The sequence below is a fragment of the Balaenoptera musculus genome, chromosome 7 (assembly GCF_009873245.2).
Source record: "Balaenoptera musculus isolate JJ_BM4_2016_0621 chromosome 7, mBalMus1.pri.v3, whole genome shotgun sequence".
NCBI lineage: Eukaryota > Metazoa > Chordata > Mammalia > Artiodactyla > Balaenopteridae > Balaenoptera > Balaenoptera musculus.
The window spans coordinates 43,439,784-43,465,384 of record NC_045791.1 but is presented as its reverse complement, the minus strand read 5'-3'; the positions used below and the strand labels follow the sequence as shown (position 1 = coordinate 43,465,384).

General features: G+C 34.7%; 1 protein-coding gene across 9 annotated transcripts in view; it reads right to left on the bottom strand.

The window, feature by feature from the left end:
• Nucleotides 1-208: 208 nt before the first annotated feature.
• The window catches only part of TANK (TRAF family member associated NFKB activator), a 97,054-nt gene continuing 71,661 nt past the window's right edge, over nucleotides 209-25,601 (bottom strand). For 7 of the 9 annotated variants that reach the window (XM_036857755.1, XM_036857751.1, XM_036857753.1 and 4 more), the window contains exons 5-8: nucleotides 11,426-11,502; nucleotides 10,665-10,780; nucleotides 4,531-5,111; nucleotides 209-1,069 (exon numbers count right to left, since the gene is read on the bottom strand). In XM_036857755.1, the coding sequence (XP_036713650.1) occupies nucleotides 893-1,069; nucleotides 4,531-5,111; nucleotides 10,665-10,780; nucleotides 11,426-11,502 (951 nt within the window). In that variant the 3' untranslated portion in view covers nucleotides 209-892. Of the gene's footprint in view, nucleotides 1,070-1,626; nucleotides 3,300-4,530; nucleotides 5,112-10,664; nucleotides 10,781-11,425; nucleotides 11,503-25,601 lie in introns of those variants that run through there. The other 2 variants (XM_036857756.1, XM_036857757.1) reach the window with 2 other exon arrangements.

Below are 25,601 nucleotides of genomic sequence, written 5' to 3'. Positions count from 1 at the left end.
TGAACATTTCTAATATAAACTAATTAATATGGATAATCCTTACAGGGTTTTAGATTTGCTCCCATTAAAGACAAATGTTTTTCTTTAGTAAGTTTAGTTTGAAAAATAATTTTAAAATTCAAAGTGATCTACTAGTTATAATAAAATGTCACCAGATCTGGTATCACCCTTCTATCAGATTACTGGAAAGAAACATGAATTTTATGAATTTCCCCCAAATGTGATTTATTTATTTATTTAGGAACAAAGAACACATTAATTATCACAACATAAGTAACTCTTTTAATCATGTAACTAATTTCATCATGTTGCTCTACGTATAGTAAAAGTTAAAACCATGTCTATTATTTAAAAAAAAATAATAAAGTGTTTAAATAATCCTACCAGTGATCTTATCACTGAGCAACAAATGTCTTAGGTTTGGTATTTACTCAGATGTTTATCTTGTCTGCTATTCTCTATTATTGGTTTATTCAAAAAGAACACCCACAGCATAAATAATCTAATCTTTTAAATGAAAACAAGTGAAAAGAACCCTATAAACATTTGACATCACCAAATTCAATAGATCTAACTAGAAATCCAAGCAATAAGCTTAGACATTTGAAAAAAACATAAATTATTGTTATACAATTCCATAAGTCACATACATAATTTTGAATTATGGTAATAAACACTGTAAACATGAATACAATGAATTACAGTTTTGTACAGAATGATCTTTTAAAAGGTAATAAAAGAAAGTTACAATATAAGTTTAGAAAAAAATTCAAATAGCTGTGACACTGGATTTTTCAATAAATTATCTTGAGCTAAGTTTGCAATCAAGTACATAATATTACAAACCCAGAATCATCGCATAGAACTTGATATGTCTGTTTTCAAATGCGTCTTAAGTCTCCCCATTAAAGTGTGAATTAAGATGCCGGAGGAAATCCCCCCTGGATGTAATGGATGGTGGGAAAACTGCTTGACAGAATTCACATACTCGAGGTATATGCAGTTCTGAGCCTGTGCCACTTAGTACCGATAAGTCACTGTCTTGATTAGGAAAGGGCTTCCAAACGGGCTGCAGGAAACAAATAAAAACATCTTCTGTTATTTGTATTTAAAATCAACTTGCATTGAATTTCAAATTCAAATTTTTTGAACGGGTTATGTGCGTATATATGAAATTCCCTAATATGAAAGCGAATTACCTTTCCTTTAGAATTGGCATGAGGACATGACTCAATTCTCTTTTTCATAAAGGGCATAATTTAACTTTAGGAATCACTTAAAATACACATTCATGCACTTTATCTTCACACATTAAAACATCTTTCAGCTTTAACACCAGCATGTTTTAATACCCCTCATCCCAATGGGTTTTGGAGTTTTGGAACAACAGTCAATAATTGAGACTTTAAAAAAATTAAATTCTATCTTTTCTATTTTATATTGGAACTTTAAGTTATAGGACCTTTATTAATACACAGCACATTAGACATGATGTGTGTGTACATGCATTTTGATCAAGAGCAATGTAATTTCGCTACTATGTATAAGCAAATACACAATGAATAAATCATATAGAAATAAGTGTTCTAATTTTTGAAAATAATTTTTTTAAAGTATGAAACAAATTCTATTGATCAGTTGTTTTTTGAAACCTCAAATATTTAATCGTTTAACAAAGTCCAAAATTGGATGCATTCTTTTGACTTCTTATTTTGCTCCTGTTACAAGCGCATACTTTGGCCTTCTTACCCTTTCTTGTGGCTAACTAAAGTGAAGCCTGTCAACAGTTGCCAGTTAAAGGATTATGGGAAGCATAATTCTACAGAGCTACCTCCATTACTATAAGCAACACCTACATACTCTTAACTGTACTTATTATTAAAAAATGTCTAGAAGGGCCAGAAAAAGCATTTAGTTCAAGAGTAGGTGCTCAATATATGTTTGTTGACTGGAATATCTTATTTTCCTGAAATGTTGTAAACCAAATTATTTCTAAAATTTGCTTTCTTATCTTGACATATCTAAATTCTGGCACTTTGAGGAAAATCACCTCGAAATGCCAACTTAAAGAGACCCCTTTGTGTTCCTATTACTAATATGCTTTTAAAATAACAATCTAGTTCAACTCCTGACATAGTGTTAGTTTTCATTCCCTTAACCAATCTCTTTCATCCTAGTTAACCAATCATTACATAAACAGTATATTACTAACTGAAGCATTTGGGTTTCACGACATCACTGTCTTCTTATAAACATTTTACTGGACAGCTGTGTACAGTTGGTGTAAATATACAAAGTCTGTCTAAGCACCAAGATACATTCAAATATCAGTACAGAGGGTGTATAATAACACTGACAAATACTTTTGTGAGAAGTGGCAATTTTATTACAAAAAACAGTAATATTTAAAATACATATTTGAAATCTGGAGTAAAATAATTTCCTCTCTTCCATGATAAAAGAAAAGCAGTAATAATTGTGAGTATATAACAGAGTTAACTAGATTTAAATTTTAGTGTTGGCAGTTTAAACAAAAAGTACAATTGATTAATATGCACCACTCTAATGGGAAATTGATATGGATATAAATAAAAGATTATTATGTTAAAGATACTTTTAATTAAGATCTATAAAATAGTAATAGACTCAGAAGCAATTTAGCTTCTAAATTTGATGAGCCAATCTTCTACTGCCAATTTATTTTCAAAGTCCATACTTATCCTTCTCTATTAGGAGCTATTAGTTCGGATTTGAGCTTTTCACAGAATTCAGTTGTGACCCCAATCACTGACTCAGCAAAAGTAGGAAGAAAAGAAAATCACATAGAGCAAAAATAAGCAGATATATTTTAGACTTTATTATGATAGCTGAATGTATAAAAAAAGGTGTTAAGTAGTAATGATTGAGATAAAAGTAAAAATTTGAAATATGCAAACAAAATTTCACTTCCCTTTGTTATTATCGACAACTCAAGAATTTTGTATTTCTCATAGTAGCTTTATTAAAACAAATAAAACAACAAAATGTTTTAAAAAACCCATTTTAAGAAATATCCTTTGAATCCTAAACTGTAACATGGCCTTCAAAACAAACGAATTTCTTTGCCTTTTCTGCCAAAATATCAATTATCTAACCTTATGCCCCACGTCTTGTGACAGCTCAACACCAATTCTCCTGCATTTTTTAAGCTGAATACTTTTCCATCAAGTTGTAATCACATACCAGCTGTTTCCCTTGCTGTAGCATAGAAAGCAAATGCACAATGCAGGGTGCCATCTACTGAAACATGAATGCACAGACTAGTAAAAGAACAAGCAAGAGATGTAATGGAGAAAAAAATAACAAGCATTAGAACTGATGCACTTCACAGCTCCACAGGAATTCTACTTGCAATAAATGAAATTGTTTAATCTGTTTCATTAAGTAGTAACTATAACTGTGACTATGATGTGAAATAAGGTACAATGTAGAACATAAGTGAGTTTATAATTAAAGCTTATTGTCAGAGATGCCTAGTTTTCTCCACTACTAAAATATACCACAGCTTGACTATTGCCTTCTTTGTATGCTGATTTAAAAGTCTATAACCTATAAAAGTACTTATAAAGCCAAAGGGTATTAATCAAGTTGTTGGTGTTTTTTGGTTTTTGGTAAATTAAATATCTCAAGGCAAAGAGAAATCAAACAAACGTCTGCAAGTTATATTAGACACTTGTACCAATCTGCATTTTTTATGAGCTTCTGTTTATTGTAACAATTACATACTTTTCATTTGCCTTCAGGCATTAAACACCTTTTTTTTTTTTTTTTTAAACTTAAAGAATCATTTTGTAATAGAACCTGAATAAAAGGGAGGGTAGGAGTGGATTGGGGTGGGGGGCTGTAAGTAGTCTGCAAGCTTTAGAAACATGAAAGTATTTGATTAGAATCATACATATGTAGAGACTATTTAAAAAATATATTAGGCTGCAGATTAGAAACCAAAACCAAAACCAAAACCAAACCCTACAGATCTACGTACTGTATAACTGAGAATGTAATAGAAGTATTATTTGAAAGACAGTTCGCTTATTTTCAGAAATAGAAACATACAATGTGATTATTTACTTATAAAAAAAAATCATGCATTCTTGTAAAGGTAAGTATGATACACACAAACTTTTTGATAAAAAAATGCCACCTGCTTCACAGAATGGAATTTAATAAAGAATCCTATTATAACAATGATACTGAGTTAAAAGCTTTGAATAAGGGACTAAGTAAGAAAGTGACACACACTAGATATGGATGAGGTTTACATGTATTTTAAAATGTGCCGTAAATTTTAAGGTACTTTATAATGGAGCTTCATCATATTCATCTTTTAAATTTCATGTCATTTATTACAGGACTTGGATATTTTTAGAAAGCTTAACTTCGGCTAGTCATTAGTTTAAAAAAGATGTCTGATAATCTGAAAGATGCATATCTGTGCATGCATGGCAAAATGTGTGTTCACACTTAATATATTTGTTAATGCAAAACAGTTACCTGCTGTGGTCCTCGGATAGCTTTTCCTGGGGAATCGAGTGAAGGAAAAGGTGCATCAGATGGGTCCTGAAGTGGGAATGTATTTACATATAATGCATTATGGTCTCCAGGTGGCAAACACGGAGCTCTATCCAGAGTTGTCCTGATACAAGAATTTACAAGATTTGAGGGTTTTGTTTTGTCAGTTGTTTTAAGGTTTTGTATAGCTGAAGCTATGGGGTCAATTCCCTGAATTTCAAATAAAGTTTCTTCTGTTTTGACAAAGTTTCCCGGGTTGTCTCTGGGCTCCATATTAAATTGATCCTGGCACATAGCCTCACATGAGGCAGGACCAAGGACACTGGGTCTTTCTGGAGTGCTGTGTAAGAAAGTAGAGTCACTGTCCGTAGGTGGAAACTTGACATTGAATTTAGAAAGTGATTCAAAAGAGGTGTCTTCCTCATCTTGGCCCAATCCTCTTGGTGCGACAGATGTGATGCATGGTGCACCTCTATTTATATCATCTTTTGCCTGAGGCTTAAATAGCACTTCTTGTTTATCTGTTTTATCCGTACACTGTATAGGCACAGAGCACTGTGTCTCTGCAGGGGAAAAAAAACAAAAGGAAAACAGTCGCATTTCAATCCTTCTTAAAAATCTGAACGTTCAATTAGCTTTGGATAGATGAGTATTATTTTTTCTACTGGCTTTTACAGCAACTGAAGACAACTGGGAGTTTTTTACATTTGCTACCATCTTACACAGAAATATTAGCAGTCTCCAGCGGGTGAACTGGAACGTAGCTTATTAGTCACAGTTTAACTACTTTGTCTTTTCCTAGGTCCTTGTGCTGTAAGCCTTGCATCTTGTTCACAGTTATACTGCTCTACACTTAAAAAACATTTGCTTGTAGTGTATACATCTAAACATTTTGTCACTAATGGAAGCTGCAACTGTGAGCTTGCTTAGACAAATAAGTTATTAAAAGGGAAAACCCTTACCAGGCATATATATAGTATACAGGTTATGAATCTATATGAATTAGGTCATTTACTCCCCCTAATATCTCTGTGTGACAAAGTGTATCACCAATCAGCTTAGCCACTGTCTACTCTCTTAATACTATGTGAGGGCGTGGTGGTGGTGGGTGCTGGGAGAGAGAAGACTGGAGGCAAAAGAAGGATGAAATTTTAGGACACATGTTCAGAAAGCTCTATGTGAATATATGATTTTCTCATCTTATTAGAAAAAGGCCTCTGTAGATAACAGGTAGATATCAGGTAGATACCAGGACCTCTGTAGCTCATGTATCTAGAAGCCACTTATCCAACAGCTCTCTAGGACACAGGCAAAAGCTAGAAAGTAAATAGTGCTTTTGAGGAGTCAGGCTAAGAGCCACAAGGCCCACAGATGAATTTTGCTCTTATTCTCATTTTAGATTTATTCTAACAAGCTCGATGATGTCTCCCTAGTTCATAGCTGGTAACAAGCAGCAAACTACAAGGTATGGATATGAGCAGTTGAAAGCAGATATAGATATCAATAAGAGCTGAAAGCACGAGAGGAGACAAGAAAAACAAAAAAGCAGATATAAGAACTCAGAAAACACTACAGTCTAGTGTAGAGCCAACAAGGGCTACATTTTTCAATGCAAAAAAACAATGATCAAAGCACTCTCCATGTTGATGATACTGAGACATTAGAAAAAGCTAGATTATATTCCACAGTGTTACTTCAAGAAGACAGTGAGGGACTGTCCTGATGGTGCAGTGGTTAAGAATCCACCTACCAATGCAGGGGACATGGGTTCGAGCCCTGGTCCGGGAAGATCCCACATCCGTGGAGCAACTAAGCCTGTGTGCCACAACTACTAAGCCTGTGCTCTAGAGCCCTTGAGCCACAACTACTGAGCCCGCGTGCCCTAGAGCCTGTGTGCCGCAACTACTGAAGCCCACGCACTCTGGGGCCCACGTGCTGCAACTACTGAGCCCGCGTGCCAAAACTACTGAAGCCCATGCGCTTAGAGCCTGTGCTCTGCAACAAGAGAAGCCACTGCAATAAGAAGCCTGCGCACCACAACAAAGGGTAGCCCCCTCTCGCCGCAACTAGAGAAAGCCTGCGGGCAGCAACGAAGACCCAACACAGCCAAAAAAAAAAGAGAAAAAAAAAAGAAGACAGGTTGGAGGTTGGTAATGTGTATATTTTCATTAAATGGACAAAGGGTAAACATTTTATTTTAAACTAGCACTTTAAAAAAGTAGTCATCAGTGAAGTTGTACATTAACCAACGATGCCTATTTGAGCAGACACGTTATACAGAGCACTGCACACAGTGTCCAGATTCGTAGGCACTTAACAAATGTCAGTTCTTTTCCCTTCCTTTGGTCTTTGCAGTCTCGTGACACTTTTCTCTCTTTTGCCACAGCACATTCCAACACAGATGTTTTCTGTTTGGACATGATTGTAGTACAATGCCAACAGCTTCTTTGGTTCACCCTGTTATATGCCTACTAACCTCTCTTTAGTATGTACCATCTTCTCTTACTGGATTACAGCAGCCTTTGAACCACTTCCTTGCCTCTAAATTTTTCTCATATCCACTCTATTGTCTACACTGCTTTCCCCAACCCTCTCTTAGTTTTTCTAAAATACAAATCTGGTCGTGTTACCTTCTTAATAAAACCTTTTCATGGTTCTCCAAGACCTTCAGCCCTAAAACTCATATAAATCTGTGCATGATTGGCCCTCTGTCACCTCTCCATGCTGTCATCTTTCACATCTGCTCTACTCCTTACTCCAGCTATAATGAACTTTGGTACAGTTGTCCAAACAGCCATGCTCTCTTGTCTTTGGGCCGTTGCACATGCTGTGCAGACTGCCTGAACTTCCCCCTTCCATTACTCTTTGCCTGACTCTTATTTGTCCTTCATTTCTTGGCTTAGGCATTAATTTCTCTGGATGGTTCTCTCTGGTTTCCCAAGGCTGGTTTAGTCATGACTCTTGGGTGCCCTGAGGACTATACACTGCATTGTATTTGCAAATATACCTCTTTCTCCCATTAAAGTAGGTTTCTTGAGGTCCTAAACTATGTTTTATTTCCCACTTATCTCCAGTACCCTGCCCAGCGCCTGCACATAGTATGCCCTCAATAAATGCATTCTGAATGAATCTGTGTTCTCTTTCCCACAGAGCCTAGCATAATAATGTACATTTACTAGATAATCTGTCTGTAACTAGGAGTGGTACAGTAATTGAGACCAAGCTCAATTGCTGTCGTTTTTCCTGGTAGTAGACGTAAGAGTGGCAGGAAATTCTAGGAAACAGTACTTTCTTTGTAGATTACATTTAATAATTGCAAATAACAAATCACGAAAACCAACTGTTGATGTAACCAAGTTCTTTAACACCTGAGAAGGAGGAAACACTTATCAAAATGTTCTTCAGTAGAACAGGAGAATAAAGAATCTGCTGCTGCTGATAATGACAACTATTAACATATACAGCACTTCTATGTGCCACACACTTATAACCATTGTTTGTGCATTAATTTAGGGGTTAATTCCAGGGCTACACAGCTAATGAATGAGTGACAGATCTGGAACTGGAACCCAGGCAGCCTAGAGCCTGTGCTCTGAACCATTATGATAAATTGAACATGCTGGTTTCTACATTATAGAGAAGAGTCTCCAAAATGACAGAAATGTGCTTTGAATTTCTTTTCCAGTAGTAGATATCCCCTTTGTGAACAAAACATGGAAAACCCAAACAGGTGTAATAAAGCATATATTTTCTTTTAGTATAGCTAGCTGGCATACCTCAGCACATTAAGGTAATCTTTTGAATTAATCTGTTCAAGCAATGAGAGTTACTATTTACAAAAAAAAAATTTCTTTTTTAAACGTTAAGATTTCTAAGGTTACTAGAAATCCAAGCTTAGAAAACTTAAAAATCAAACAAGGTGCATGAAAGCACTTGTCATTCTGACACTATACTAAGAAACATGATCAGGTGAGCTAATTGTCTTTCTATTTTGTTTACTTCAAGACGTGTACTCCTGCAAGGAAAAAAAAGTAAAATGAGAAAATTTTTTAGGTTTCTAAATTTTAAGTATAGGTTGTCCATTTGGATGACTTTTCAGTTTAATTACCTTGTATATTGACAAAAGAAAAAGATCTGAGGGTTATTTTAACCTCTAGTCCTATATCCTTGTCTCCTGATCGCCACTGAAATATGATCCTACTTCATGGACCAAATAGTACTTTTTTTTGAAGCCACAATTACTTAAACATACATTTTACCTTTGTCCTTTCTCAAGGCTATTGTCATGTGGATGAGAAGCAAAAAAATAAAAAGAAAATGTACAATTCTACTAACTCAGCAATTTATGAATTATATCTGTTTACTTAAAAGTAAAAATCAAATTTTAACAAAAAAATAACACAGGGGACAATAATGTTAAATAAACTCTTTCCAGCTGTATTATGCAAATCACATTTAAAGTAGTTCCTTTCCATTTGTATTCAATGTAGTGTTCACTCTTAAAAAACCTGAATAGGCATCTTTTTCCAAAATATTTCTTTTTCTTTCTTTCCCCCTTTGATCTACTACTGTCAGAAGCATAATATTTGATATTGTGGTTTGTTTGGAGCCAGCAAAACTCCACTGGAGTCTGTAGCACAAAAGACCTAAAACATTTCAAGAATAATGTTGTATTTATTATTTGTGACACAGTTAATATAAAACATAAGAATAATGTTAGGAAGCAGTTTTAGTGGGAAGGAAATTGAAGTTAAACACTCAGTATTCTAGTTGACAGATACATACTCAGATTTAGACTTGTGCAATTTAAAAATGGTCAAAGTATTAAGCCATTGATAACGGGGTAGGTTCTTTGTGTAACAATGAATATGTCACCATTACAATGTTTTGATACTATGCTGATGTTCAAAAAAGCATGATTAATTCTAGGTACTACATCTCTATAGCTAGTAGATTTTAAATAAAGATAATTCTTTTATTGGTACTTCAGAAGTACCTAGTGTCTTTAGTCTGCACAAAAGATCAAATTCTCAAGAAAATGACAAAAATTAAGGTGGAAACATTAGAGTTCCTTTTGGGGAAGCAGAGGGAAGGGAGGGGAAGAAGTAAATTATGTTTGTCTACAAAGATTGTTTTGCTTCTCCAACAGCACACTGTGTACATTTTCTGAAAATAAAACGGTAGTAGTAAGCAAAAAGTGAATTTATACTATAAAATGATTTTTTAAATAGCCTAGCTATAAGAGCTGTAAGAAATGGAAAGTGATCTTTAATTAAAGGAGTGTTAGCACTGCTGCAACATCTTTCAGAGTAAAAACTGTAAATCACAGCTCTTGGGAATTGTAGGCAGAATATCTCAAATCACAAGGGTAAAGGAGAATTTATCATCATAAATGATCAGTTTACCTTCCTTTTGTTTACAGGGGTGCATGGTAGCCAGATTCAATCCCTGGTATTTTGCTATTCATATCGAACTACTGAGGCAAATACCAGGAAGCCGGTCTGGGGTTTTAGGGAAGGGTGGAGCTTTTAAAAAACACATTGCAATATATCTGTAAAACAGATATTCCTTTTAAGTTATATTTTATACTTAATTTGTACTTTGTACCTCCAACAGAACTGGCCTCATGAAATGTGAAATGTTTATTTCTTCAATCAAATTACAAGAATCTATCCATGGTGTCCAATTAACTTTCAGGCAGAAGTTAAAAACAAACCTAATATTATAATTTTACTTACCTCATATGTGATAGTGTAGCTTCAAGGTTGCTTACTAATATATCAATTAATGTTTAATAAGACCCCCAAATAGCAACTGAAGACTTTGAGAGATATATCCTATATTTATTTTTCCAAGGTGGGACTTCTCATTAAGATGATTAGTAATTATGTCATTCAGTTCAATCTACACAGTGCCACATAGAGAGGGAAAAGGCCAATAATTATATAATGCAATACATTACAGAATTTAAACAGTACTTACCCATTATAAGTGGTGAGAGGCACAAGTTATAGATCCTCAGCACTTAATAAGCATTTAGAAATATTTTCACAATCAAAAATAAATCAGTTTCAACCAATAAAATTAATATTACTGTACATTAAATCAAACCTTACCAGTTACAGTGGCTGGTACATTAAGTTTGCTTAAGTGGTCTTTTTGTGCTTTGGCTAGCATGCATATTCTATGAAATTCTTCTTTCAGATCCCAGAAAGTCTTCTCTATATAACCTCTAAAAATAAATCAACATTTTAAAATGTAAGGCTATATCTTCAAATTTTAAAAATCATGATTGAATTTACATAGCACTTTTTAATGCACCACAAAATAATTACTGAAAGGTTAAAGTTAAAAAAAAATCATTTTAAATTCCTAGAAAATGTTTCCTAAAACAACTTTAATATTTGGAGAGCCAGGTACAAAGTAAGTGATAAATTAAAGTTCTAATACATAAATGTAGCAAAGACTAGCATACCTACTTATTCATATATCACACTTATGCTGGCTGTCTCATTCTTACATTAGAAATTTCAGTGTATTGACTTTTTGTCCTCTGTGAACATCTTAAATAGAAAAAATTAAATATTCCTCACTTTGATAAGGTTAACATTAAGAGCCATCCATATAAAACAATGTGGCCATAGTACTTGTTCTATTGAAACAGGAGAACTTCAGAGAATTCAGTTTTTAGACCCATCTCTGCTATTAACTGTATGACTTATTTAGGTTATTTTAACATGGAGGAGCCTTGAGTTGTTCTCTTCTAGTTTTAAAAGGCTGCTTTTTCTTACAATTGCTAAAAATTTAAAATATGTACATAAAAATATATTTCAATATTTACAATTTGTAGGGTTGGCATAAAAGGATATAGAACTACCTTTCATGGAATAAAGGAATGCCAAGACTCCTTGGTGAAGTTTCTTTTCTTGGAGAAGAAACCTCTTGTCTTCTTACCTTAAAGATATAAAATGATTACCACTTTAAATTGCTTCTAAACTCAAATGAGAATGGGTTAACAGAAAACACAATAGAAAATTTATCTTCCTCAATGAAAAATAAGTTTAGTTAGCTTACAGATATATATATGGTACAATAGATTTTTTTTTTTCAACGAGAACATTCAGGGAAAAAGGAAAATGAAAGTAGAAAAATAAGATGAAGACATGAAGTATTTCTGGTAACTTCTTCAATTACTATTTCCAGTATTGCTAATTCAAGAAATTTCCTCAAATTCACATCTTGATGAAATTGCTACTCTGATCACCAAGCATCTGACATGACTAGAAACTTTAAGAAAAATATCCGTGTGAGTTTCCTTTTTTTCCCATTGTTGGCCTATACATTTAAATCAATGTCTTTGTATTTTGTTATAGATTCTTTGCTGAGAAATGCGGCTGTATTAGAGGAATAAAGAAAACCAAGCTACAGCTCCTTAGCATTTAACAAACATTTTAAAGATAGTGCAATTATGTATTTAAGCTCCTTTAACACAAGTTCCTGCCACCACCCTGTGGCTTACACTGGTATTACATTCATCATGACACAAAAGTCAACATTTAGATTTTTAAAAAATCTTCAGTCATACCTAGAGAACTTTGTGTACCTTTTAAAACTACAAATTGATAAATCCAAATATTTGAAGAAGTCCTAATATTATTCAATCATTTATAATTTGGCCAAAACTGTATAGGGTCTTATTTAAGTTCAAATTCAAACCAGTGTTTTATATTAGGTGACTTTTTAGATTTTATTCAATTAAGGTCATTGTAGCTCTTACTAAAATGGATGATTTTACTTCATTGTTTCTTATCATCTGAGTACATCTCCCTTATAATCTTGCTTTTCAAAAGGTTCTTTCAATTTCTTAAGAGTCTTATTTGTTCTTTAGGGAAAAAACCTGATTCCAGTTTGTTTCTCTTAAAATTAGTATCTTCTCCAGTTTCTTCAGTTTATTGCTCTACTTTTTCAGCTTTTTCTAAATACTAGTGTTTGCTTACCATTTCTAAAATAGTATATTACTTTACAGTAATTAGCAAAATATAATCTTAGCAACCCAAACAATTTTTTTTATATATTATGTCATTAGACTTAGGTAAAATAAAGATCATTTGCTGCTGCATACTTTTTGTCTGACAAATATTTAGGCCATGTCTTCTTCTGGATTAAAACTGCTTTACTGAGCTTTATAAAGTAGTCATATCAAAAGACATTTTCACATTCACAGTTTGTTTTTAAAAGTGGTAGACAAGGCTTTAGTGTTATGTGCAATTAGAACACTCAATGGATTTTAGTGTGGACTAGAAAAAAAGGCAACATTTTAAAGCTAACCAATCATTCAGGACGCTACAAGTATAAAAACAAACTCTTAAAAGGTTATATTATATTAAATCTATAGCAACAAAATCAGAGAAGAGGTAATATTAAGAGAATAGAAACATTTGACAATTTAAGATATTAAATAAATAATAAAACAAGTGATTAATAGAGTAATTAGCCTCCTTTTAAAACTTACTATTTGAAATTCTCAACATGAAATAAAAATATTCTATTAGGAGCTAGAAAGAACCAAAAAGAAGTGCTTCTGTAATTTTAGTCTGAAAATGAAGGTAGTTACAGAAAACAGTAATGAAGACTACTCTGATTTTCAAAGTACTGAATTTGACATAAAGTAGGAATGATTGCTTCTGAAGTTAAAGAAGCCTAAAAACTAAGGGGTGGGGGTGGGGGTGGGAAAAATGTGAAGGAAAAGGCAGGAGAAGAATGATACATTTTAGCTGGCTCGCCAAATAACTGGTGTTGACTTACTTCTGCGATGTTTAGATTTGATAACTGGTGTGGGTGAATTTATCTGGAAAAGATTTCTTGCTTGTGTTGGCAGGGGGTAAAAGGAGGACTGACTTATTGAGGAATTTCTATGAAGTATCTAAACTAAGGACTTCAAGCTTCTTTGGGGTTAGGAACAGTTCTGCTTACTATCATTTTTGTTATCGTTATTGAAGAGACGTATTACTGATTGTACTGAGCAACGCATTGCACCTTCTATCATTTGCACCAAATAAGTCTATTGATATATTTCAAATGAAAGTTTTATGTCCCCACATCCTAAGAAAAAATTTCGAAAGAGACCATAACGTGTTAGTTCAAAAAAAAGCAAAGCAGTTCTCTGACATTTTGAAGTAGGGTTTATCTAAAATGGGTATAGAATGTTAATATTATTTTCCACTGTAGCAATCGAACGCAACTTTCTGAAAAAGATCATTTATTTTTTCAAAGGATTTAGGATTAGTATAGCTAACAGCAACTCCAACACTTATCCCCAGAAACTCAGACTTTCTTTTAAATGCTAAATGATCTTACCTAATGAAGACTACTCAGTTTGCTGAACATCCCAGTGAGTAAGTAAACATTAAAAGAGATAATTTGTATTTTTCTATTTTCAAATATTATCCAGGTGGACCCCGCACTGCAGGAAGTTGAAGTTATTACAACTTCAAATAAGAAAGCAAGAGAATTCTGAACATTATATTTTAGGAGATTTTAACATTAAATCATTCAACAAATGAATTTATTTTGAGGTACTAAAACTTAAAATACTTAACATTACAAACTGTTCCAAGTACTAGTTTGGAAATGGCGAACTTGTGGAATGAATACTGAAATAAGAGTTTTACACGTCGTACTTTTCATTTACACTTCCAGTATGGCACTGGATAAGTCATTCAACTAAATCATTAAGATAAACCCATTTGAAGCAGTTGGAAGACGTTGTGAAATGATTCCTTAAATTTCCTCTTATGTAAATTGGGAGAATTTGTTTTAGTGTAAATCAATTTAAGCTTCTCATAGATGTGTATTATATATAAAAAATGTTCTGTTCAAGACTTAGTTGAATATGCAATGATATTTAAGAAGGAGAAAATACAAGAAGTGGCTAATATTTAATTAGTCCAAAACCTTCTTATTCTTAATGCAGCGATAATGGGAAATCTTTTTGTGTTGGAATCCAAGATCTGTTAGATACCAACATTTCAAAGAAAGAAATGTATATTTTCCTCAATACCTGCCTTTTTAATATTTGGTACTAAAAGTGAAAGTTTTTTTTTTTTTTTTATAAATCAATGTGAAAAATACAGAAATGATTCACAATAGCCAAGATATAAATTCAATCTAAGTGTCAATTGATGATGGATGAGTAAAGAAAACGTGGTATATATACAATAGAATATTGTGTGTGTATACACACACACACACACGCGCACACACACACACACATTTTAAGGCCGAACACATCAGCTTTAAAAAAGAAGGAAATCCTGTCATTCGAGACAATATGGATGAACCTGGAGGACATTATGTTATGTAAAATAAGATAAGGCAGGCACAGAAAAACAAATATAGCATGATCTCACTTATATGTGGAACCTAAAAAAGTCAAACTCATGGAAGCAGAGTAGAACGGTGGTTGCCAGGGTTTGGGGGGTAGGGGAAGTGGGAAGATGTTGAGTACAAAGTTTCAGTCACGCAGATGGATAAATTCTGGAGATCTAGTGCATAGCATGGCAACTATAGTTAATACTACTGTATTGTATACTTGAAATTTGCTAAGAGTATAAATCTTAAATGTTTTTACCACAATAAAAAAGAAAAATAACCATGTGAAGTGATGGATATGTTAATTAGATTGACTGTGGTAATCATCTCATAATGTATACATATATCAAAACATCATGCTATACATTGTAAATATATAAAATTTTTATTTGTCAATTTATAGCTCCAAAAAGCTAGGGGAGAAGAAGAAATGCAATAAAAATTTTTAATCAGTATCATGTTTTTTCTTAAAAATTTTAAGCAACTAAAGTCAGCAAAATTAAATTGAGTTATGGAACTTTTAAAGATAATTCAATTCAAACTCATTAATACCTCTCATATGGAAGGAATCTAAACTTTATTTATTTATTTATTTTGACATTGTACCAATTTATTTGATTGCCTGAAGCCATATACTTCAAAAGGAAATTAAAACCAGAAACGTTCTCTTCTTTATGGTATATAAAACAACCTCTTAGTTATTTTTTCCATTTTTTTTTTCCGGAATCTAAACTTTAAAAGGCTAATACTGAATAAAGGTGGTAAGTCTTCAATGATACATATTTAACTTATAGCAATGACTATCGCTTTATTCCAGGGTTCATATCAAAGATTCTCTCTAAAATTTAGTTGGGATCCTTCCATGCAAAAGGAATATTTATTTTCAGGTGGCTCAGGCAACTGAGTGTAGCCAATATTTGATTTCATTTCTGAGATTATGCTTTTAAAACAGAAAAGAGCTATGTTCTTACTTGGAACAATGTCAGCCAAGAAGTTAGCCCAGGTGAGATGGGATGGATTAGTAAAGGGAATATAAACTGTGGAATAGTTATAAATACTAACTTAATAAAATTTACTACAGGAAAAGAAAAAATGAGTAGTGGAAAAAGAAAGTGAAAATAAGGATTCACTTATCACTTAGATTTTTGAAACTAAGAATGAAATGTTAAAGGAGAAACTGAGGTTGAATTTACCAGTTTTAGATATATTGAGACAAAAATGTTATGGTGAAGTCAAGCACTGAATATGGCTGAATTAGGGAGAAAGTGAAAAAAGGGCTGAGAAAGTGAAGAGCTTAAGGTAGAAAATAGGAACAGAAAAAAGTTACAAGAGATTTGATAAGAATATAAAAGCATATTAAAAAAGAAGTTTGAGGACAAAAGATAATTTAAAAAAATACATAGAAATTGTATTTATAAGAACTTATGGCCATGTGAAATCTGTGGTTCTCTCACCCTCAATAATATTACTGAAAATCTAGAAAAGCAAGAGGAACACAAATCCTAGGAGCCTTGTCTGTTCCGCATGACACAGTGTGCTAGGCAAATCCACTGCCAGTGCGGGAACAATTCCAGGGCAAAATGGGATCCATCCCAGAGTTCTGAAGGAAGAGGCAAGAAAATAAACAATATAAAAATAAAATTAAATATCCCAATTACTTCCAAGTTCTTTACAAGGTTTTGATTTAACGTAAGTCCCCCAAAACTTCTATCAATTCAATGTTACAATAAAACATTAAAAAAAAGTTATCTTTCTGAATTAATTTGCTTAATAGGAAGAAATATCTAATTGTGGGAATGCCTTTTTATGCAAAATAGAAAAATAACTTAAGTGACTAATTTTAAAAAGTAAGGTTTCCCATACTTCCTTCACCCCTTCTCTGAACACTACTTTAAAATGAAATGATTTGGGAAAATCCTTTTCATTAACTACTACTTTTTTGTCATACCACTACCATGGTGAGCAGAAAATATCTTCATGAAAATAGTTGTTATTTAAGCAATTTGCATATATTATTTAACTAAATCCACATAATCTTGTGAATTAAGTACTTTAATTTGATTTTAAAGTTCCTATAGTTACTAAGGCTCTGGAGAGATCAACTATTTGTCTACAGTCTAGTAGGTGGAGTAGCTGCAATTGGAACCCAAGCCTTACCGCCCCAGGCTCTTAACCTCTCAGTTTACAGGTCCCGACTGCTAGAGAAGTGAAGTAGTAGGGTTATTATCTAGCATGGTGAGGAAGATATAGAAGGGTAACATTTACAAAGTGCACCAATGCAAACTACTTTTAAGACTCTAAAACCTGTCTGTCATACAACAAATATATTTCTCAGTGAGGCATAGTTATAAGCCAAGTTTTGATGTTTAAATACTGCCTGGGGAAAAAACCTTTGGTATGGCCCTTTTTGTGCTCAAGAATGTCCAAGAAGAAATTTACACCCCACAATCACCCTAGATAGACTTACTCAAGTTCTGCCAAACCAGTTTACGTGTTAACAGAGGCGATTTGGCAATAGCTTCTTAACCAGCATTTCACAGTTCAAGTATTTCTCAAACTTGTCATTAAAAGTTAACCATTTGACAAGGCATGACAGTGGAGTACCTTTCTGTTAAATGCTATCCTCTCAAAACCTTAATTCTCTTCCTGCCTTCCTAACTACCTCCTAATAGATGACTGGGCATAGTTATAGCAGCTGACTTAAAATCCTTGTCTGATAATCTTAATATCTGCATCATCTCAGGGTTGGTATCTGTTCCCTTGAAATTGGGTCATATTTTCTTGACTCGCCATATGTTGAATAATTTTGGACTGTACCCAGAACATTGTGAATATTATGTTGGGGAGATATTCTGTTATATGGTGCCAAAGAGTGTTGATGTTTTTGTTTTTGCAGGAAATTAAGTTGGTTAGACTCAGACTCCAAACTGTCACTCCTCTGAAGAGCAGCAGCTCAGATCTCAGTTCATTCCTTTATGCTTCAGCTGCAAACTGCTTTCAGTTTGCCCCCACATCATTGGTTTTAGGGAGAGCCAGAGACGGGCTGAGTTTAAACACAGAACTTCAGGTTTACTTTCTCTCCTTTATGGGGCTCCTTCCTTCTCTGGTGACTGTGGTTATTCTGGGCTCATCTTCCTTTCTGGTTCTTCCAGCCAGAATGGTGGTGGGCTTTCAATTGGAATTTTAGCCACTGGGATGTGGCCACCCTCAGGACAAAACCACAGAAAACTGGGAATTTCACATTAGTGACAGTATTTCACACTAGCGAGCAGCTCCTCCTTCTTGATACCTTTTTGGCTACCAGTATAATATTTAGGTTTGCTTTTTAAGTTTTGCTGTTTTCATTGGTCCCTGTTCTTAGACTAAAAATGTGGGCATTCTCTAAGGTTCACACATGGGTACACTGTTCTTCCCTCATTATACACCTTTCTTATTGTTCATTCTCGTGTTAAGTCTATTGAGTATTCATTTCCTAAAATCTGTATCTTCAGGCCCACCCTCTCTTTTTTTTTTAAATTAATTAATTAATTAATTAATTAATTAATTAATTTATGGCTGTGTTGGGTCTTCGTTTCTGTGCGAGGGCTTTCCCCAGCCGCGGCAAGCGGGGGCCACCCTTCATCGCGGTGCGCGGGCCTCCCACTATCACGGCCCCTCCCGTTGCGGAGCACAGGCCCCAGATGCACAGGCTCCAGATGCACAGGCTCAGCAACTGTGGCTCACGGGCCCAGTCGCTCCGCAGCATGTGGGATCCTCCCAGACCAGGGCCCGAACCCGCGTCTCCCGCATTGGCAGGCAGACCCTCAACCACTGTGCCACCAGGGAAGCCCCAACCACCCTCTCTCTTGATAGCCACTCTCAATTCTCTTTCAATCCAATATATTTTCACTTGTTCTGCTGTCTACTGTAGAGCACCACATTTTAAAATATAACATAATCAGGGGCTTCCCTGGTGGTCCAGTGGTAAAGAATCCGCCTTACACTGCAGGGGATGTGGGTTCGATCCCTGGTCAGGGAACTAAGATCCCACGTGCTGCGGGGCAACTAGCCCACGCGCCACAACTACTGAGCTCATGCGCCTCAACTAGAGAGCCTGCGTGATGAAAGCTATGGAGCCCACGCGCCCTGGAGCCTGCGCGCCACAACTAGAGAGAAGCCCACGCGCTGCAACAAAGAGCCCGCGCCACAACAAAGACCCGATGCAGCCATAAATAAATAAATTTTAATAAATAAATCTTAAAAAAAAAAACAAAAAAAACCCATAATCACCTTTTCCTCAAATCTGGTTCACACTTCTAATCTTCATTTTCCTTTGTTAATGCAAGGTCATTCTCCTTAAAATAAAAAAATCTTAGGGAAAGATAAAAGCTTAAAGAAACTGAGATTAAGCATTCCTAGAACAGCAAAATTCAAAACAAAACTAGGGGTCTGATAAAGGGCTACCAACTTTTTACTTTGCCAAGAAAAAACTTAGTAAAAACAACTAACTATAAAGATCTATTATCTTCTTCATGTAAAAGAGAAATGGACATTTATCAAAAAAGTAGAAGGGAGAGTTTTAGATTCAGCTTTATTAAAAAGTTTTCACTCTGTCCTCAGGACAAGATGAGAAACAAGAGCCGGGGACAAGAACAGGGATTCTGTGGCTGCAGCATGTGGAAAGAGGAGGAAGAGAAAATGTTCAATCAGCAGCAGCAAGAAGGAAAGCAACATCTACTGTGGCCACAGGCCATCCAGCAGGAATACATTCTAGATGACACTTTCAGGGAATCTGGACAAGTCAGTGACCTCCTGCACATCATTATTTGGATGAAATGTAGAGGGAAACATGCTGCCTTAATGTTAAATAGTGAAGAGCAATTAGAGGTAGAAATAACGGTGGGTAAACCCATCCAATAAGGAATATAAAAATCACACCACTACTGATAAGCACAACAGGAGAGAGAAAACAAAAGATACCCATCTCGGAATTATTTGGTTTTCCAAAAGGAACTTATCAGGAAAGAAAAAAAAAATCATAGTTTAATGACTTACAGAATGCCTGGGAACTACTTTACAATAGTTTTATCAGGATTCTAGGATCTATCTATTTATCTTAGAGCCAAGTATCAAGTGTATGGAAAGATGTCTAATTGGCAAAGAAAAAAAATCTTTCAGGGAAAAAGCTTTCGTAACATGGCAAGAGTGCCTTAAGCAAGCAACAAAGACACTGAAAGAACATAGCATATTAGGTGCAAATGATAAATTAGGTGTGCCCTCCCCATCTCTCCCCCATCAAATTCTAGCAATATCTTAAAGGGGACTACAAATTCAATAAGAGTTGTTAAAATACAATATTGGGAAAAGTGCTAGCTAGAGATTCTATGGTAAAATGAAGCTAAGTAGTTTTCTTTTTTTTTTAAAACTTTTTTTTTTTTTCTTTTTGGCCACGTTACATAGGTTGCAGTATCTTAGTTCCCCAACCAGGATTGAACCTGGGCCCTCAGCAGTGAAAGTGTGGAGTCCTAACCACTGGACCACCAGGGAATTCCCGCTAAGTAGTTTTCTTACTGTTGATTTTGGATCCTATAATACATTCCTGTGCCTTTAAAAATTACCCCGAAGAATACATGCTATGCAACATTTCACAGGTCTAGCGTTCTGTGGAATAGCTCAAGAAATGCATCAGGCACCACACCATCTTTTAACAGCATAATGCAACCCTTTGCATGTGCAGGCATCCACCTGGGTCCACCTTGTGTCCCCCACCATGAGACCAATGCAAATATAATGCTCTAGCTGCTTGCTGTTCTATAAATAACAGAGACCTTTTTTTCTCTGATCCAGGAGTCTCATGTCTTCTTCCAGCATCCATGAAGTTGTAACTTATTAGCTTGTAGGTAGGGTAAAATCAAACCCCAGACCCTGAAACTCATGGGGTCAACAATTGTCACAATAGTATTAAATATTATTTGCCTTTTTTACTGTGTTGGCATTTATACTGATGATACAAAAGCAATGGTGAGTAAAACTGCTGGTGCCTGAGTATGACCAAGGCCATGTTACCAAACTGTACTCATTGTATTCTTCAATGCCGTATACTCAATCAAAAAGGAAGCCATTTTCACCTAAGAATATCCTTGATGATGACACAGTAAAAACTATTAATTTTATTGAATTTTGATCCCAAGCTAACATTTTTTAGTATTCTGTGTGACAAAATGGGAAATATACACAAAGGACTTCTATTTCATACTGAAGTACAGGGGGAAAAGCACTTGTGCAAGTGTTGGAGCTGCAAGCTGAACTAGTCACTTTTTTAATGGAATGCCATTTTCACTTGAAAGAATGATTATCATGCAAGCTATGGTTATTCAGACATTTTCTCAAAAGCAAATGAGCTAGCTTCCCACTTTAAGGAAAACAACTGAAAAGATTTGTTGTTTATGAAAAAATTTAAGTTTTCAAGTGCAAATTTTGGAAAACTTCTGTTATAGTTATCTTGACAGCTGCCCAGTAAAAAGACTTTTCTGATGAGATCAGTGATGATGTTAAATGTGAGTTAAAATATTATATCATGAAATAAGTCAATATTTGGAAGTTGTGCATAGCTCCCTGAACCGGTATTTTCCAAATGACCAATTCATGATGCTACAAAATCATACCTAAGTAAAAGATACATTCAAAGTACAAGACAGACCAATGGCTTTTAATGTACCAGAAGAGTTCACTGGTTTCAGCTTTCATACTGCAACTAACATTAAGAAATTACCACTTGCCAAGTTTTGGTATAGTATCAAAGGAAAATATCTACAATTTCTAAAAAGGTTATTAAAATACTCTTCCCTTTCCCAACTACATATCTGTGTGAAGCTGGATTTTCTTCATGTAATTCAACCAAACAAACAAACAAAAAAACCCCACAACCACCCCCCCAAACCACCCACCACAACATATCACAACAGATCAAATGCAAAAAGCATTTCTAACTAAAAAACAAATATATATATATATTTTTTGGCCACGCCACGCAGCATGTGGGATCTTAGTTTCCTGACCAGGGATCAAAATTTCACCGCCGGCATTGGAAGCGCAGAGTCTTAACCACTGGACCGCCAGGGAAGTATGAAGAAACAAATATCTTTAAAACAGATTTTGAGAACTTTTAGAATGACAGACTATAATATATTAATAAGAGAAACTAGATTGTTTTGGAGGGCTAGCCCCAACCTACTGAGGTTGAAAAAACAGCCTTTCAGGCCTTGGTCAAGATAAATCAGGGAAGAAGAGAATACAGTAACTCTGTTTAGTGGGCTCTGGAGAAGAGTAGAAAAAAGAAAAATGGGAAATGTGAGAAAGGGTACAAAAAGGGGAAATATACAATATTAGAGCTATTTAAATCTGCTTAGAAGCCAGGGAAGAGGATTTAAAACGTGATATGCCACTTCTCAGTTTCTTCTCCCCTCAAAAATTATTTCTAGTATAATAACAAAGCAAAAACTAAAATTATGTATTAAATTAAGAAACAGAGACTCACCAAGATTAACACACAGAAATCTGTTACATTTCTTTACACTAACAATGAAGTATCAGAAATGGAAAGTAAAAGAACAATCCCTTTTAAAATCCCATCAAGAGGACTTGCCTGGTGGCGCAGTGGTTAAGAATCCACCTGCCAATGCAAGGGACATGGGTTCGAGCCCTGGTCTGGGAAGATCCCACGTGCCATGGAGCAACTAAGCCCATGTGCCACAATTACTGAGCCTGCACTCTAGAGCCCACGAGCCACAACTACTGAGCCCGCATGTCACAACTACTGCAGCCTGCGTGCCTAGAGCCTGTGCTCTGCAACAAAGAGAAGCCACTGCAATGAGAAGCCCACACACCGCAACAAAGAGTAGCCCCCGCTCGCCGCAACTAGAGAAAGCCCACGCACAGCAACGAAGACCCAACACAGCCAATAAATAAATAAATAAATTTATTTAAAAAAAAAATTGCATCAAAAAATAAATAAAATACTTAGAAATAAATCTGAGCAAGGAGGTGAAAAGACTTATAGCTGAGAACTACAAAACACTGATAAAGGACACTGTAGATGATTCAAGGAAATGGAAAGATATTCCATGCTCTTGGATTAGAAGAATTAATATTGTTAAAATGGCCATACTACTCAAAGCAATCTACAGATTTAATGTGATCCCTATCAAATTACCCATGATATTTTTCACAGAACTAGAACAAACAATCCTAAAATTTATATGGAAACATACAAGACCCAGAATTGCCAACACAATCCTGAGGAAAAAGACCAAACCTGGAGGTATAACCCTCCCAGACTTCAGACAATACTACAAAGCTACAGTAATTAAAACAGCATGGTATTGGCACAAAAACAGACATATGGAACAGAACAGAGAGCCCAGAAATAAACCCACACACTACAGTCAATTAATCTTTGACAAGGGAGGCAAGAATATACAATGGAGAAAAGGCAGTTTCTTCAGCAAGTGGTGTTGGGAAAGCTAGATAGAAATCAATGAAATTAGAACACACCCTCACACCATACACAAAAATAAACTCAAAATGGCTTAAAGACTTAAATATAAGACATGACACCATAAAACTCCTAGAAGAGAACATAGGTAAAACATTCTCCAACATAAATCATACCAATGTTTTCTTAGGTCAGTCTCCCAAGTAAATAGAAATAAGAGCAAAAATAAACAAATGGGGCCTAATCAAACTTATAAGCTTTTGCACAGCAAAGGAAAGCATAAATAAAAAATGAAAAGACAACCTACAGACTGGGAGAAAATCTTTGCAAATGATGTGACCAACAAGGGCTTAATTTCCAAAATATATGAACAGCTCATACAACTCATTAACAGAAAAAAAAAAAAAAACCCAATCAAACTATGGGCAGAAGACCTAAATAGACATTTCACCAAAGAAGACGTAAGATGGCCACCAGGCACATGAAAAGATGCTCAACGTTGCTAATTATTAGAGAAATGCAATTCAAAACTACAGTGAGGTACCACCTCAAACTGATGAGAATGGCCATCATTAAAAAGTCTACAAATAACAAATGCTGGAGAGGCTGTGGAGAAAAGGGAACCCTTTTACACTGTTGGCGGGAATGTAAATTGCTGCAGCCACTATGGAAAACAGTATGGAGGTTCCTTAAAAACCTAAAAAGAGAGATGCCATATGATCCAGCCATCCCACTCCTGGGCATATATCCGGAGAGAACCATAATTCGAAAAGATACATGCACCCCAATGTTCACTGTGGCACTATTTACAATAGCCAAGACATGGAAGCAACCTAAATGTCCATCAACAGATGAATGGATAAAGAAAATGTGGTATATATACACAATGGAATACTACTCAGCCATAAAAAAGAATGAAATAATGCCATTTGCAGCAACATGGATGGACCTAGAGATTATCATACTAAGTGAAGTAAGTCTGAAAGAGAAACACAAATACCATGTATCATTTATATGTGGAATCTAAAATATGACACAAATGAACTTATTTATGAAACAGACTCACAGACACAGAAAACAAACTTATGGTTACCAAAGGGGAGAGGGGGTGGGGGAGGGATAAATTAGGTATTTGGGATTAACAGATACAAATTACTATATAAAAAATAGATAAATAACAAAGTCCTACTGTATAGCACAGGGAACTATATTCAATATCCTGTAATAAACCATAATGGAAAAGAACATGAAAAAGAATATGTATATATATGTATAACTGAATCACTTTGCTATGCACCAGAAACTAACACAACACTGTAAATCAACAATACTTCAATAAAAAAAACAAAAACAAAACCAGAGACTCAGAACAGGAAAGAGTTAGGATGAATTAATAATTCAGATTTGGAAACAATTTCTACAATGGAAGTTTCAATGTAAACATTAAAATGATTTGGATATCAATTTTCTTAGAGTTTGTGATATATTTATTATGACACCTTGGGAAAAACTATGAACTTTAATGAATAAACTTGTTGAATAACTTTTTTCCTTCTAATTATTATTCTACCAGAGAGTCTATAAACAAAGACTAATCTCCAGAGAAAAGTAATATAGAAGTGTTACATATAAAAAGAAGGTATATTTGATCCAATCTCTAAAAACAAAACCAGGGGGAATGGGACATTTGCTCTGATGAAGAAGGTAAGTTGCTACGTACACACATTTTCTCCAATCCTCTGTAATCCCCAGGCTAGGCTGTCATGTGCCATTGTATAATGGGCATTTCTATCTAATAAGAGATGATGAAAAGAAAGAATCAAGCCTTAAAGGAATACAGGGATAAATTTTTTTTTTTTTTTTTTTACAAAGGTGAGTAATACAAAGGTGAGAACATAAGCAGTCATATTTTTTTTAAAGTTCCTCTCTCAGGAAAGGTACTATGTGTTTTGATAATGTAAACCATATTTTACTTTGCCAAGGAAGTCAGTTGATAGTTACATATCTTGACTAATGATATAATTTCTAACTTCTGTTCAAATAATAAAAACATATTTAAGAACAGGTGTTTTTATCATATACCTGTATACAATACTCTATTTTAAAGCATTTACGATATGTATAAAACCAGGTACCTGACAATAAACCTAACCTACAAATAAATATAGTTTAAGAGACTTGCAATAGAGAAAGTATCTAGATGTTGAGA